The sequence below is a fragment of the Cryptococcus neoformans genome, chromosome 10 (assembly GCF_000149245.1).
Source record: "Cryptococcus neoformans var. grubii H99 chromosome 10, complete sequence".
Classification (NCBI taxonomy): Eukaryota; Fungi; Basidiomycota; class Tremellomycetes; order Tremellales; family Cryptococcaceae; genus Cryptococcus; species Cryptococcus neoformans.
Genome location: NC_026754.1, coordinates 194,565 through 211,399, shown reverse-complemented (window position 1 = coordinate 211,399; position 16,835 = coordinate 194,565). Strand labels below are relative to the sequence as shown.

The 16,835-nt window shown below is 46.4% G+C and overlaps 3 protein-coding genes; 2 read left to right on the top strand and 1 right to left on the bottom strand.

The window, feature by feature from the left end:
- The first annotated feature begins 11,966 nt into the window (after nt 1-11,966).
- Nucleotides 11,967-14,473, top strand: CNAG_04857 (hypothetical protein). XM_012196863.1 has 5 exons: nt 11,967-12,932; nt 12,983-13,189; nt 13,241-13,434; nt 13,487-14,351; nt 14,414-14,473. The coding sequence occupies exons 1-4, from the start codon at nt 12,270-12,272 to the stop codon at nt 14,025-14,027; spliced, it is 1,605 nt and encodes a 534-aa protein (XP_012052253.1). The 5' UTR covers nt 11,967-12,269; the 3' UTR covers nt 14,028-14,351; nt 14,414-14,473.
- CNAG_04858 (hypothetical protein) lies at nt 13,204-15,054 on the bottom strand. Its single transcript, XM_012196864.1, has 3 exons — nt 14,731-15,054; nt 14,398-14,608; nt 13,204-14,337 (listed from the first exon to the last, which is right to left on the bottom strand). Exons 1-3 carry the CDS (start codon nt 14,857-14,859, stop codon nt 14,306-14,308), a joined length of 372 nt encoding a protein of 123 aa, XP_012052254.1. The 5' UTR covers nt 14,860-15,054; the 3' UTR covers nt 13,204-14,305.
- CNAG_04859 (rho family protein) lies at nt 14,506-16,834 on the top strand. XM_012196540.1 has 11 exons: nt 14,506-14,754; nt 15,049-15,494; nt 15,564-15,608; nt 15,687-15,714; nt 15,777-15,795; nt 15,865-15,947; nt 16,030-16,100; nt 16,157-16,195; nt 16,258-16,309; nt 16,393-16,518; nt 16,605-16,834. Exons 2-11 carry the CDS (start codon nt 15,480-15,482, stop codon nt 16,745-16,747), a joined length of 621 nt encoding a protein of 206 aa, XP_012051930.1. The 5' UTR covers nt 14,506-14,754; nt 15,049-15,479; the 3' UTR covers nt 16,748-16,834.
- Nucleotide 16,835: the final 1 nt, after the last annotated feature.

Genomic DNA, 16,835 nt, shown 5'->3' with positions numbered 1-16,835 from the left:
ATATTTGCCAAGATTGACCTATCTGATGCCTTTTTCCAAACCCTTATGCATGAACCAGACATCGAGAAGACCACTATTACCACCGAATTCGGTTTGTTTGAGTGGGTTGTGATGTTGCAAGGCACCTGCAACTTGCCAGCCACTCAGCAACATCACCTAAATGAAGCCCTGCATGGTCTGATTGGTGAGATCTGTGAGGCATATGTTGACGATATTATTGTGTGGGCAAAGGATGCAGATGAATTAAACAGCCGTCTAGAAGCAGTATTGGGATGATTACAGAATGCTGGCTTAGTCTGTTTGCCGACTAAGTCCGAGTTCTTCTGTGATGAAGTCAAATTCCTGGGTCACATGATTTCTGCCAACTGCATCTGTCCCGATCCAGTCAAAGTCTGCACCATATGACAATGGCCCCAGCCACAGTCCCCTCATGAGCTCTGATCTTTCTTGGGGCTATTACAGTACCTTTGAAAATTCATCCCTGCTATCGCTCAGCATACTCGCCCCCTCACAGCTCTTCTCCCCCCTAGTGTAGCTGCCGAGAAAGCATGGATTGCTTGTCAGTGTGTTTTGTCACAAGGGCAACATCCTAAGGCCATGCTTCTGTGGGTCTGGAAATGGATGACAGAGGCTTCTGCAGCTTTCCAAATACTCAAGCAGAAGGTCATGGCCATTAGTGGACTTCGACCCCTGGATTATGCAGCTGCACTCTCTGGGAAAGCTCCAATTTATCTCTTTACAGATGCAAGCAAGTATGGTACCGGTGCTTGGCTAGGGCAAGGACCGAATCCAGAAGATGCATATCCAGTGGTGTATGATTCTTGAGGGTTATCCCAAGCTGAACAGAACTACCCTACTCATGAAAAGGAATTGCTCACAGTCATCTGCACCCTAAAACTCTGGCGACCTCTACTCCTGGATATTCCCATTCATATCCAGACTGACCACTTCACACTAAAATGGTTCCTACAGCAGCGTGACCTTTCCGAACGATAAAAACACTGGCTAGGGATCCTCTCTCGTTTCGATCTGTGCATTGACCATATCGCTGGAGTAAACAATTTCATAGCTGATGCCCTATCCAGACTTGGCAGTGCCAATCTGGAGGATGACGGGATAGAGGTGCTGGAAGTTAGTGCAGCAGTTCTCGGATTGCTTGGACAGGATGTTGGGTTGTTGAAGCGAGTGGCGCAAGGATACAGCACAGATGATGTGATGGGTCATTGGCTGAAGGAAAATGATCTAGTCCTGGGCATTCAGAAGGAGGAACTTACAGTGGGAAATCAGGTGGAAACCATATTGCATTGGGAAGGTCGACTATGTGTACCGAATACAGCCGGCCTGTGTGAAGCATTCATTCGCCAATGCCATGATCCAGTGGGACATTTCGGAGTGGAGAAAACGTTAGAGATGACTAGGCATAGCTACTTCTGGCCAGGGATGAAGGACGACGTTAGTGAATTTGTCAAATCTTGTCCAACATGCCAAATTTCCAAAACTCTCATGGTCAAGCCAGTGGGTCGCCTTCACTCCCTCCCAGTACCCCAAGCAAAATTCCTTGACATTGGCAGTGATTTCATCGGTCCCCTACCAGTCTTGCGTGGCTATGATCAGCTTATTGTCATCACAGATCGGCTCACTGGTTATGTCGTCCTTATCCCCACCAACATGACAATGAACTCCACCAAACTAGCCCACCTTCTTTATGATCACTGGCTCTCAAAACCCAGGTGCCCCAGGTCAATCGTCTCAGATCAAGGCAGCGTCTTCCAATCGACACTTTGGAAGCATCTCACATGTCATATAGGAGCCAAATCCCAACTATCCACCACGTATCACCCTCAAACAGATGGAATCTCTGAACGTTCTAATAAGTTGATCATTGAATCCCTTCATACCATCATGGACATCCATGGCTGCATGTGGGCTGACAACATCCAATGCGTCACCTTTGCTCTCAACAATCATGTCCGAGCCTCCACAAACTGCACACCCACCGAACTCATGTTTGGGCATCGACTTACCCATGTGCCTCCCCTTGTGGCCGAAACCCCTGAGAAAATCACTGAAGCTTTGAAGTTCCTGGTCCCAACAGAAGAAGAATGGCAAGCAGCTGCCTGGTGGATGGAGTTGGAAGAAGGCAAAGCTAGAGATAATTTGTTAATGGCAAAACATCAGCAAGCAGTACAAGCAAACTGACACTGTCAGGCAGATCCTCAATTCAAAGTGGGCAATAAGGTCCTCCTTGACATGCGACACATCTGACAAGAATATAAAACCACTCACCCTCATGGGAATTCAACCAAATTCATCCCCCGATATGATGGCCCATACACCATTGTCAAAGCTTGGCCAGAGCAATCTCTATATGAACTTGACTTACCTTCCTGACCCAACGATACTGCCTGCTGTCATGTCTCCTTACTCAAGCCATATGTCACCTCTGACCGATTTCATTCTGACACCCCTTCCATCACCCCTCAGGTCCCCTCACCACCCCATCTGAAAGTTCTGCACATGCTTGATGTGCGGAAAAGAGGCAAACTGGATGAGGAGGTCAAGCTGGTGATAGCGGGAAAACCAAGTACTGGGCAGTGGGTGAAAAGAAGTCATGCTCATGATTGGGATGGATTTGCAGAAGCATGGGAAACATTTGATGGACCAGACAAATTGTTATTGGGTGCAGTGGAAGTGACAGAGTTACCCCCACAGCCTTCTTCAAGGGGGGGAAGGTGAAAGGCTCCATGCATCGAAGGATTTAACTGTTACATAAGGCCAGAGTCAGAGGCCGCGTTTCAGAGGTTTCCCCATGTGGCCGGATATTCGGGTCATAACCAGTTCTTGTTTGTCATGTTTCAGAATCAAATCCTTCATATCCGATTGCCTTCCGCCTTTTCACAAGTTCATCTCAACTGGCCGAGTATAGTCTGTAGTTTCTATCCTTATAGTTTCTTCATTTCTTATTATTTTTTATTTCTCTTATTTTTTCCCAAGCACTGTCCCAGACACCCAAGGTATAAAGCTGTAGATCTGCAACGACTCTTCCTTCTTTCCCATCCTCATGGAAGAGTCCCTTCTATACGGTCCTTGGTTGTCTGGTGGGTGTCTTGTTCTCTCCTTTGTTTCGGTAGTAGACCATTTACTGACTGGGCAGGAATAGTGCGTAGAATGATTGTTAACTCCTGCCCAGGTATGTTGTGATCCTCATGGAAGAGTCCCTTCTATACAGTCCTCAGTTGTCTGTGCATAGAATGATTGTTAACTCCTGCCCAGATTTTTGCTGTACATGCACATCCACAGACCGTTTGCTGTTCTCTCTTGCTGTGCACACTGAACTTCAATGCTGTCTCAACCCAGTAACATATTCTGCCATAGTGAACAAACCTTCCCAAGGTCTGTTACAACAGTTAATTGATGAGATCCAGAAACATTGAGCGGCTGGCTGACTCTGACCCTCCCAGCTTGCCATGGGTGGCTCCAGTGTTCTTGGTAAAAAAGGAGAATGGTAACTTTCACTTCATCTGCGACTATTGGGGCCTGAATAAAGTCACTGCAGTGGATTCCATGCCGGTTCCCAATGTCGATGATATTCTGCATCATGCTGCTTGTGGAAAAATCTTCGCAAAGATCAATTTATCAGATGCATTTTTCCAAACTGTAACAGCACAGGGAGGATGTTCACTGGGAGGTTCAGCTTTACTTTTGGGAAAGAGAGACAGCAGGATCACAACAAGTTAAGTCAGTGGCAAGGAAAGAGGTGGTTGGGTTCGTCCAGGCACAGAAGCAGTCTATGAGTTTGCATGTATTTGTTGAACACCTGGGCAGAGTGTCAATGAAGATCTATTTAAGCACTCAAACAGAACTACAGCAAGTCGTGGACAATCAAGGGAAAAGGCTCTCTTCCTAAAGATGAAAGAAGAGAGACTTTTCCTTGCTGCAAATTCAGTTGAGGCCTGTGAGGAGTTGTAAGGTCCGGATGAATAAGACCTTCACTGAGTGACTAGAGGGAGCGAGGTGATAGAGGTGTGGGACTGGTTCGGACTGGTGAGGCTTTAGGATGTGGACTTCAGACTGGACAAGAAGCAAACAAGATCCCAATATGCATATGCTGATTATGTCCTATCAGCAACTAAGTAGAAAGAGAGCGATGTGTAGACTGATGTGGAAGAGAGAAGGCAAAGAACACTTAAGACAAGAAGTCGAAAGAGAAGAAGAGGTAGAACACAACAATGGTGAAGAGATAAAGGAGAACCAATGTGAGATAAAGCCAGAACTTACCTGATTATGTCCTATCAGCAACTAAGTAGAAAGAGAGCGATGTGTAGACTGATGTGGACTAATCAGGGTCAGTCTGGGTGGCATGAAACTGGCTGATGGGGAGCACTGCTTACAGAGAGAAGGCAAAGAACACTTAAGACAAGAAGTCGAAAGAGAAGAAGAGGTAGAACACAACAATGGTGAAGAGATAAAGGAGAACCATTGTGTGATACCTCTTTCTTGTACTTTGCCTTTGCTCTCCAAAACCAGTCGCGCCAAACTCCAATAAACACCAGAGGTTTGTGGCGAAAAAGGGCAGAGAAAGGAACAGGAACAAAAGGGTAATAAAGCTCCGAAATGCGACTTGTAAAAGGCGCATGCAAACACACATGAAACAAGGAAATAATAACCAGTGATACACTGTGTCAAGGCAGGAATATCGAAACCAAGTAAGGAGATATGCACCAGGGTGAAGGGGGGCGGCCTGGTGATGCATGGGAAAGGAGAATAATGCATGGAACCAAGGTGTTAATACACCTTGGTGATGCATGAGAATAAAAATGGTGACAAGAATTGACAGAAGGTAGATGGGTCAGAGGCTAACCTCTTACAGGAGTGTGAAAAAAAAGACGGAACCAAATTATGAAAAGTGATGTTCAAAACTAGCTATGACTTGAAACAGACCTTGAGATCATAATGACCATGTTTGGCATGCATGCCTTACAAGGATTAGCTTCTTGCACCTGATAAGGCCCCTGGAAATGGGGGAAGAACTTAGCAGCATGGAATTCTCCATCCCCAGCCCTGAACTCTTTCAGCCGATTTTGAGTATCCAGCCAGACCCAGTCACTGACTTTGTAGACTACCTCAGAGCGACAGTGTCAGTTAGCCTGTATCGCCATGCGGTGCTTGGAGAGGAGTAGATTATAGTGTGCCTCAGTGAGGGAGAGGTTGGTGCAATCAGCAGCGAGAGTCCATTCGGCCTGTGTGGGAAGAGAAGCCTGGGTGAATGAAGGAGGATGAGTGAGACTAGGTAGAGTACAGAGCCAGCAACCAAAGACCAGTTGTGCTGGAGAGAAACCTGTAGAACATCTGACAGTATTGTTCATTGCTTGGGAAATAACTATTATACACCTCTTCAAATGCTCTCCTTGAACGCTTTTTGAACCCCATTTCCTCTCGAATGCTCAATGAATGCTGTCTGAACATAGTGAGGCACCCATAGTGCCTACAAGGAGTGTGTTGTGAGAGATAGTCCACAAGGGTGTTGTATTCCCCTTTTATGTATTCGATACAGAGATCAAATCCTTGAGGGTACTTTAGCCAGCAAAGTTGGCAAGGAGAGAGATTGTGTTGACCATGGAACCATTGAAGCATAAAGTGATCGCAATAAACATGGACTGGAACACCATAGAGCAGAGGATGCCAGTGATTGAGAGCATTGATAATCACAAGAAGCTCACAGTCATGTACTGGGTAATTACACTGGGCACTATTGAAGTTTTGGCATCAATTCTCACCAGCCAACATTGTCCTATGCACAGGAATAAATCCTACCATATGGTGAGAACAAGTGGTGGTGAGGGCTCTGCACTTACACCAACAATCATGCAGGTCCTTGGCATCCTTGCCCCAGATAATAATGTCATCCACATATGCCTTGCAACATTCTCCTGTTAACCCTTGTAAGGCCTCATTGATGTGACACTGTTGGGTGGCCAGTGCATTATTATTATGAATGCCTTGAGGCATAACCACCCACTCCAGAAGGCCGAGGGGAGTGGTGATAGCCATCTTGGGAATATCTTCTTCCTTCATGAGTGTCTGGAAAAAGGCATCCTTACAGTCCAGCTTGGCAAATATCTTCCCTTTGCACACTGCATGGTGTAAGATATCCTGTATGTTGCCCATGGGATACATGTCAGGGACTGTGGCATTGTTGAGGGCATGAAAATTGCAAACCATACAGAATTTCCCATTGCCTTTGGACACCAGAAATGCCAGAGACACCCAAGGAGAACTGGAGTAATGAAGATGACCTGCATTAAGATGTTCTAATAACATCTCACAGAAACAGGAGAGCAGGGCTTCAGGTATGCAGTAAGCACTGAATGATGTGGGGTGGCACCCTGTTTGAGATTGATCTTGAAGCAGATACCCAACTTGGTTTTCAATATCCCCAAGGTCATTGCAGAAAATGTTGTGGAATTCAGCCTGGAGACAGTGCAGGATGTCCATCAGGCTGGCAAACTCTGCCACTGCATAGGTCAGCAATGGAGTGTGGTGAGTTTCAGTGTTGGACAATGTGGCAATGGTGGAGGAAAAGACCCTCCAGGCAGCCTGCACAGTAAAGGTCGGCAATTTGTGAGTCACTTTGGTAATGATTCATGCTGAGAAGATGATTATCCCAGTCCTCAGCTCTTCCAATTGCTGAGCTAGTTCTTCCTATCCCTTCTGATAATTTCAGCCTTCAAGTCCTCATTCTCCTGGAGTGCTCTTGTAAGCTCCACTGAAATAAGGATCACCTGTGCTGTGAGACCAATGTGACTGTATTTGGCATCATGCCTTACAAGTGTGACACCATTTCTCAGTCCATTCTCTTGCCTTGTTCTTCCTCTGGGTGTAGTTGTTGTGATATTGTGTGTTGAGTCACTTGCACCCTGTTTGCTATAGCAGACTCTTCAGTGGATCTCCTTGTCTACTCAGCCTGCACTGCTGCCTGCACAGCTGAAGATGTAAGTGATTCCCTAAGCCAGAGTGTTCGCTTGATGGTAGTGAATGACTCTGGAAGTGCTAGGGTCATAGCATATGCCAGTGGCCATTTGATGTTCAGCTTTTGAAATCCAGCTGCACAGGAGAAGGCCACTTGCTTAAATCAATCAGCCCATTTTTGAAAGGTGAGATAATGTTTGGTTGACTTTGTGAAATTGATATGTTCTGGTGCAGAGAGGGTTTGGCTGGCCAGCTAGATCTTATACTTTTCAAGTAGATATGGATCATACTGGAACAAGGCCTTTGAATTGAAGGGCAAGTTTGTCCAGATAGTTTTGGATAATCAGGGGGGTCCTTGGTGGATGTGAGGGTGGGAAGATTGAGTTTGTAACAAAGGGGGACTTAATATCAGGTAGAAGTTTCACTGATCTCTCTAAGGTGACATCAGTGTCAAATTTTGTGCTCTTATGTCTTTTCCATGAAGTGTGGAGGCTTGTCTTTTGCCATCAGACCTCCAACACTCACCCTTAGGTCTCCTAGCTGTTGGGCTAACTCTTCTATCCTTTGATCCCTCCTGGTCAGTTCAGCCTTTAAGGCTTAGTTCTCCTGCAGGGCTCTTGTAAGCTCTTCTGAGATGTTATTTTCTCCTGAGAATGTCATGGGGGTGCCTTGCCATGGCTTTGCTTTGTTTTCTTCAATGTTGAGTTTGGCATTGAGGTTTGTTGTAAACTGGTCCTTGCCAGTAAGAGATATCTGGAAAAAAGTGTAACAAACCTAGAGGATTGTCCACTAAGTGGCATATATAGATCAATGATGAGGGCGAAACAAGAGAAATGACAGCATGATATGGCTGTGAACATAGCTGAAAAATGATATAGCAGGCAGGAGAACAGCAAACAGTCTACAGGCACATGTATGAGGCTCTCAGGCAGGGAGTCAATAATAATCCTAAGAACTATTCTCCCCAGTCAGTAATTGGTTAAAAGAAGAAGCAAGAAAGAAGCACCCACCAAATACCTGAAAGACCACACCAAGGAAAGCTCTCTCCCTGGAGGATAGAGAAGAAAGGAGAAGGACCTGGATGGATCTGTGGTGTTGAAGTTTCAAGTGTTTGGGACAGCATGGGAAAAGTAGAATTAAAAAAAGGAATAAAAGAACTAGAAACAAACCAGCACATGATCAGTGAAGGAGGAATCCAATTGTGCAAAGGCACAGCAAACACTGGGAACCTTACATAGACCCAGATCTCTCCCTGCCTCATTCTCATCCTCTCTCTTTTCTTCTCCCATTGCCTCTTGAACTTTTGTTTGGCTTTGAGATTTTGGGGTCTTGTGTGTTCTGTTTTCAAGAGAGGCTTGGCTGGCTTTGAGTGTTTTCTTCACCTCTGTTTGTTAGCCTTGGTGGGCTTGTAGACATTGATCAACTCACTTTTAGGGCTCCATTCTTTTTGTTTTTGTTCTTTTTCTCCCTCTGATCAAGTACCTTATACAGGATACCTTTGATACTGGAGCTGTTGAGGTTGTACATCAGAGAGATTAGTTTTGGTGGATATGGTACCATGTCTGGTTCTGTGGAGGATGTCATCCACATTCTAAACTGGCATAGCATCCTTATGGGTGTTACCTTGTTTAATATGTGGAAATCACAGATAAAATGGAATTTCCTGTTTTCTTTTCTGATTAAGAATGCTGCAGCTGCCCATGGCAAACTTGAGGAACATAGGCAAGTGCAACACTGCCTGTTAATAACATATCTCAAGCTTGTGGAGTGGCTGTAATCTCTAGCTGGTGGATTATTAAGGAGATGCAAGCACCTGTGTCAAGTAAGGCAAAGAAAGGAAGGAACATTGTCAACAATGTACTGACATTAGACACTTTTTGGAAGTTTCAATATGGTTGCCAGTGTGCTAATGATGAGATTACCAAAGGTACAGGGGAAATTTGCTTCTGGATTGTTGTCTTTGCACCAGGTCATGAGAGAGCATGGTTTATGTCTGTATATTAATCAGTCAAAATACAGTGTTTCTCACTGGAAGGCTCACAATTGGCAAGGACTGTCTTTCTTGCTTTGCTGGTCCATCACAGGCTTATTTAAAAAAAAAAAACTCAAGAGCCCACTTTACATCAGACTTGCCAATATCCTCTTGGTCATAACATTGGGAATGTTGGAATTAAACACCTCATGTATAGCTACCATGCCTAATTAGTTGGTACAGTCAGGAAAAAAGAAAAGTGAACAAGGATACTCACCTACCATCTGAATAAGCACAACTAGTCTCCAATGACTATACAACAGAAGAAAGGCACTCTTCCTCAGAATAAGGAAAGGTGAATCCAACTGTATTTGAGTTCCATGACTTCAGTTGTTAAGAAGAAATAGAAAACTAGGAATTAGACCAAACATGAGGCCAACATTAGTGAATGCCAATCATGCAAGGTAACAGCAAACCCTGGGAACCTTACAATCCCAAAGGACCAGGTTGAGGCCCTGACTGGTCTAGAGCTACAGATTGCATATCAGATTCAAGATTGGAAGTGGGATTATGGATTGCTCTTTATCATTAATGCCTGGAGGCATGTTTAATTAGTATCCACATGCAAGTAGAAAATGACAATATCTGTCCCAGACACTTACCTTAAAGTCAAGGTTAGGTTTGTATAGTCATGAAGTGGAATTTGTAACACCCTCAGCAGGATATTTGGCCAACTTCATGGGTTTTAAGGAGTACCATGGACACTGCTACTGGACCTTCCCTGCATGAAGACTTTTGTGTCAGGCATTTGACAGTGTAAACAAGCCTTTGAGCCATTCACATACACCATGCTCCCATCATACCCAATCTTGGGTTGATATCTTCAATCTTGCCATGACCATCAATTAATTATTTATCAGGCCATTCATCTATCTTTCATACTATGAAATTCATGCTGGGACAAGAAAGTCAGTGTCTGCCTGAGATATGCAAAAAGCAATAATTCACTCACATGCTTAATTTGTTCTTGATTTTCTCTCCCATTGTTGATTGTTGAAGTTGGGGTAACTATCAGGGATTTGGGGACCTTGATATATCAGTTTTGATTTCATTCCTGCTTTGTCTTTCCCTGGCTGTTCATATTCCCACATGGTCATTTCTTAGCAGGTCCAGGAGGCAGGCCTTCTTCCTTTGGGCTATCAAAGTTCAATTAGCAACAACATGCTTATGCTGCCAGCTGTAAATGAGGGAAGGCTCTCACTGAAAAACAAAGGAAGAGGTAAATCTGAGACTACAGGCTGATCATCTCTGTAGTCAAGTTCAATCATCTGCTGGTGTGGTAGCAGACAATGAAACCAACATTTTGTACTCCTGCAGATTTTGGCATGTCTGGCTGTATCCATTCATACCATATATTTGTTGTGCATGTGGGATATGGCAATAGTATTGTTTTCTATGTAGCAGGCAGTCAATGAAGCCAGCTATGAGGGAGCATAAAGCCAGTTTACTGAAAGTATCAGAAAACCAAACATCACTTGCTACTCACTCTGGATTGCCTATCCAAGATTTCAACTGTAATCCCAATGTTGACTGATCCAGAAACACACCATTTGCATTGGGGCTTGTTGGTTTTTAGGTTTTTTAATTCCCATTCTGCTCAAAGGCAGCATCATCCAGAAACTTGTCAATGACCAGGGCAGAACTCTTGCTTGTCAATCCTAATTAATCGCTGCAGGTCTTTAGAGCTCACATCATCAAACACAAGACAAAATTGAGGTGTGTGCCTGGCCTGCAGTGGCGTCCATAGAGAGATAGCTTCGTTCTGAGACTCTCGCACCTTGACAGCGTGGAGATAGGTGGTGGGAAAGTAGCAGTCCGGACTGGTGAATATTAGGCTGCCTTGTCGCTGTAAGAGCATCCCTCCTGTATGGTGCCAACAAAGCAACAACTTCGTCATCTTCTGATAGATCTTCTGAATCCTGGTTAAAGATGGCGTTTGTATATGCTAATTGCCATTGTTGTTCTCCTCTTCGCTCATACATGTCATCAATTAAGTGGCACAAGTTCACAGGATCGTACCTGAAATGAAGAAAAGCCAGTCAGTAAAGGAATGGCGCTTGTGGATACAGAAACACGCTACCTAGCAGCCACTGGAGATCCGGGTGCTACACACAAATGCGAACGATCAAAACCATAGACTAAAAGTTCTTTGTTAGCTTCCGGAATGTCTTTGTATTATGCTGAAAACTGATAGAAGACAGATTTACAATTACCTCGACTACCACTGTATTACGCATCGTATAGTAAGTCAAACAGCTCTCTGCTGGTGCCCGCGTAAAATTCCAATCGTGTTTGAAAGTATCGCCGGATGGAAGACTATTACTCTCCGATCCTCTCTGCGTTATCTGCGCTTGAGTCATATTGAGTCAGGTTGAGTCATATTAATCGATCGGGATTTGGTGGATGGCATTTGGAGCTTGGAGCTCGGAGCTCGGGAGGAGAGGCTTTCGTTTGGCATTTGAGAACGACAAAACGGCAGGAAGTGAACAGTCGAACCGATATGTCATCATGGGAAAGTTGTGAGTCGCGATATACCACAACTGATGGAACAGAAGTACTACGAGTATACTTTACGTAACCCGAAATGACGTTGACGTGACTGACTATGACAAAACGCGCTTTCCGTTATGGTCCTCAGGGTGCCAAACGCGTCGCCCATTGTTTATTTACTTCCTTCTGTGTGTCGTCGTTTGTCGCGTGGATGTTGCGAGGCGTGCGGAAAACTGCCATTCATCGTGCTATTCGAACTCGGTCTATCTAGCAATAACATGTGTTGACATCTCTGGGATTGGGAAGAGATAGGTTTACAATTACAGTATACGTATGGAGGTACTTAATTAAACAGTCTGCAGTTAAGGATGAAACACGGCTCAGGGGCTGAAAAAAAAAAATCAACAGGCACGGACCCTGAAGTGTGACCGAGCGGGTCAGGGGGGAGTAGGCGTGTTGTTTTGTGTCTATGCGGGACAATCATATTTTATGGATCAAAAGGCAGCCTTTAAAAGGTCACGCATTGATCCCTTTTTCTCATTTCCCTCCCATCCCGCCAAGAGCGTTGTTTCGTTAAATACTCCTCGCCACTTTCTTTCTCTCTTCCTTCCTATCTTCCACGCCATCATCCTAGAGCTGTGCTCGGCCCTCCGCTACAGAAAACCACTTCCATCACTCAACACAGTCACTCTTTCCATCAGCGCACTTTCACTACCGCTTACACCGCTACACCGCCCCCTTCCGCCTTCGCCACGTACCCCATCCACAGAAAATCACAATGAAGCTCGCCGCCAACGCCGTCACTGCTGCAGCATACCTCGCCCTCTGCACCTCTGTGGTCGCCCACGTAGACTTTACGCGTCGTGCCGCCGACGGTACCCTTCTCACTGGCCCCCGATACGTCCTTCATTCCCGTCAGGATAATTCCGCGGACTTTATCGGTAATGCCACCGACATCGACGCAACAAGCTTCGAGGAAACCCCTGCCGCAAACTCCACTATCACTGCCGCAGACTCTACTATTACTGCCGCAAATTACAATGTTACTTTCAACTCCACTTCTTACGACAACTCCACGTCTTATGGCAACTCTTCCTATATAGGAGAGGGCTTTAACGACGGTGACGACGATGAGGAAGATTGCGAAGACGAGGATAATAGCACGCTCACCGTGTCCAGCTCTTACTCTGCCGCCACTAGCGCTTCTACTGCGGCTGTTGTCTCTGAAGAAGAGGAGGAGGACTGCGAGGAGGAAGATGAGGATGAGGAGGATGGAGCAGACGGCGCTTCTGCGTCTGGTGCACCCGCCGCCATCGCCGCTGCATCTTCCGTCCAGGCCGGGTCTTCCCCTGCCGTTGTGACCTCTCAGGCCGCCTCTACAACAGTTTTGGGTGCCGTTCAGGCTGCCGCTGCAACTGAATCTTCTGAATCCTGTGACGGTGTAAGTTTTAATTAGTCAATGTTTAGTGTAAAAACTTACGTGGAAATTAGGCCACTACTGTCTACGCTACCGTCACTGTAACTCAAACTATCTCCGCTGGTTCTGGCTCCACCGGCGCTCCTGCCGCGAACCTTGGTGCTGCTGTTACCTCTGCTTCAGCCAACCAGGCCTCACCCACTTCTAATGCCGCCGACGCTGGCTCTAATACTTCCACTAACGGTCCTTCCGACACAGACGACGATGACGATGATGAATACGTGAGTGTGTTTCTGCCTGGCCTTTAAGGAACATGTACTGACCACTGATAGCCCGATTGCGAGGAGGAGGACGAGTACGAGGATAGCACTTCTGCTGCCGTTACTTCTTCGTCCCCTGTCACTTCTGCTGCCCCTACCACTTCTTCCGGAGGGTCGGCTGCCGGTACTGGCGGGCAAGAAGACGACGACGAGGAGGAGGACTGTGAAGAGTACGAGGAGGAAGACGACGACACCACCTTGGATGCGTAAGTGAACTCTTTCGCTATCCACGTACAGGTACTGAACTGGAATAAAAAGGACTTCTGGCCAGAGCTCTGCCATTTACGCTGCTACCGCGACCGACCCTGCCGTTGCCGTCCAGACCGATTCGGCCTCCAACCTGACTGCCAACGCCAGCTCTTCAGCTAGCGAGTCTTTGTCCGCCTCTGAGACTGCCTTGCCCAGCCTCGCTCAGCTCATGGCCAACACCTCGGCTACGGCTACCGATTCTGTCTCTGCGGCCAACGTCACTTCATTTGAGTCTGCCGCACAAGAGACCGCCGCCTCCTCTGCTTACTCCGAGTCTGCCTCTGTCTCTGAGGTGATTGCTCCTTCAGCAGTCTCTGATTACGACTCTTCTGCCCCTTCAGAGGCACCCACTCCCTTGGCCACCGCGTCCTCTTCTATCTACTCTGTCGTCGAAGAGAGTGCCTCTCCCACCTCTGTTGTATCTTCTGCAAACGACGAGCAGATCGCCTCTTCCAGCGTCAGTGTCGATGACGAGGCTCCCGTCACTGTGACTGCTGAAGACGCCTCTGCTACTCCATTCCGCAAGCGCCGAATCACTTACTGGGGTTAAAATATAGAAAACTTATGACCATTTTGTTTTGATTACTATTTTTTTTTTCATGTTGATATTACGCCTATAAAGGGTACTAGTTGCTCTATGACGTGCCACGTAGTACCGAATTGCCCACGCCTATAGATACCAGAGTATTGATTGCTACGATCTTGGGACGTTGGGAGCCTGTCATGTTATCATCCTCTTGTTTGAACTGTTCACACCTTTTTTTTTTTTTCTTTGCTGATTCTATCAGATTGACATATACAACTGCATATACATGATACCAATACGATCTAGCCACAAGTTGCTCGGCATCCGTCTACGGCTTGAAACATGTTTGTCAGCAAATCTGATTAGTATAGAAAGGCGGTGCGCTATAACTTACTTCCGCCTCCTCGCAGATCACCCATAGTCATGAATCCTCGACCACCACCACCTCCACTTCCACCACCGCCGCCCCCGCCCCCGCCCCCGCCCCCGCCTCTCCATCCACCTCCCGGTCCGCTTCCACCACCGCCTGGGCCACCTGGACGCCCTGTCCCTGTTGATTTAGGTCGAGCGGTAGGATCGGTCCACGATGCCGGGTTAACGATTGGCTACACAAGATGATCGTCATTATTGGCCATCTTTTTCTTTTTTCCTCGTCCTCTTTCCTCCCTTATCACATATGTATGCGTGACAGATAGAAGATATGTATTTGGCGTTTTGCTCGACTTACGCTGACGAGTGTCTCGAAAAAGAGGTAAGCCAGAGTGGCAAAGTCTGATATTTTGATAGAAATCCTGTGTGTGAGAGGCTGGGCACCAAGTGTGCCGGAGGAGGTCACATATGGTTTTGAATTAGACATATCTTGGAGGGGTTGGTTGTAGACTTGCGCCTCGGGCTGGATGGATGTAAAAGTGTAAAAAGACGAAATGGGAAATGTAAGTGTGCAGTATGAGGGACGGGATTTGTGGAGGCCGGAGGCGTGGAGGCGTGGGAGGGGAACTGGGATTTTAGCCGCTGGGGCAGCTGCTGATTGTGTCGCGGACGCGAGTGAACGCCAGATGAATACAAAACAACAACAACGACAACAACAACAACAACAGCATCACAACCCTTGTTTCCCTCATTAATACACCTCTCCAGCACGTCTCCCAATCTGCGATTTAACAGACGTATCCTGTTGCTCATTACATATCAACATCCACATCCTAGCATAACACGGGTGGACCACGCACATCCAATCATCTCTACAACACCTCCCATTCTCTTATCTCGCCTGGCGACCAAACCCACTTTTGAAACCCTACTTTATCTACCCATCTGCCTTGCCTTAAGTCCACTGTGGGGTTGGAGATACTTTTCGGATTGCGGTTGAAGTGAAAAAAAAAAGGAATATCGGGCCGAATAACCTCGAAAGGAGACTGCGGTTGATAAAACTTGTCTTCTGTTCAAGAGATTTTAAGGAGGCTTTTTTTTTTTACGATGCCGCCTAAGCCGGTAAGCAAGCAGGGGTATTGATCAAATGGAGGCTTCCCAAGAGCTGATCACATCTGGTGGATGGTGTAGTTGAATAGAAAGCTTGTGGTGTTGGGAGATGGTGCATGCGGAAAGGTATGTTTGCGAGCTATGTCATGTGTATGAGAATGGGGCGGCTGACCTCTTCTTTTTTCGGTTGTGTTGCATTTTAAGACATCACTACTGACTGTATTCACCAAAGGTTTGTACTCTATCTGAGGGTTACTGTTTGAAGGGGAAAAGAGTGTACTGACGTATAGATAGGATATTTCCCAACCACCTAGTATGTCGCATTTCGTCCTGATTAATCCAATCGAGGGAAAATCCGCTCAGACATCTCATGTGTTTACAGTGAACCTACGGTGTTTGAGAATTATGTGGAGATGATCCAAGTGGACGACCAGGTGGTAGAACTGAGCCTGTGGGATACGGCCGGTACGTCTCCGTCTCCCTTCCAACAACCTCGTTATAATCTCGACAGAGGGACGTCTGGATCACTGATAACGTTGTACTACAGGCCAGGAAGACTTTGATCGGTTACGTTCACTTTCATATGCTGATACACATGTGGTCATGATTTGTTTCTCTGCAAGTGAACTATTATACGTACCCAACCGATGAACGCTAATGATGCATGGAAGCAGGTCGATTCACCCGTGTCATTAGAAAATACCGAATCAAAGGCAAGTGTTTGATCCATATGCTGAATGTTTTTGACAAGGATAACTGACAATTATTATATCAGTGGATTCACGAGGTCAATCAGTTTTGTCCAGGAGTCAAGATAATCCTTATTGGTAAGTCGAAACGTTTCTCTTCTCGATGCTCAGTGTCTCGCATATGGTCGCGAGACCAGATGTTAACAATTGCAACAATCCAGCGCTCAAGTGCGACCTCCGGGAGGACCCTGCGGTGAAAGAAAGACTTGGCCGATACTCATTACATCCAGTCACATATGACGAGGGGCTGGCAACCGCCCGAGCTATCCGTGCGAGCCGGTATCTAGGTGGGTTTTCTCGTTACCTTTCCGTAAGAAAGGGCAGATACAAAGAAAAAAGTGCGGTGACGGCTGATACCCTGTGTCCTGTGCAGAGTGCTCGGCCAAGCATAATCGGGGGGTACAGGAGGCAATTTACGAGGCCGCGCGGGTGGCAGTCGGGAGCCGGGCAAGGGGAGGTGGTTCTGGGGGACGGATGAGGGGCGACAGCTGGAAGGAGAAGTGTATCATCTTATAAGGTATCTTTCTAATAAATAATGGGCTTTTTTAATACAGTTGTGTATAATTGTTGATGTGTGATGGACTGTGCGCGGTGAATGCCGACT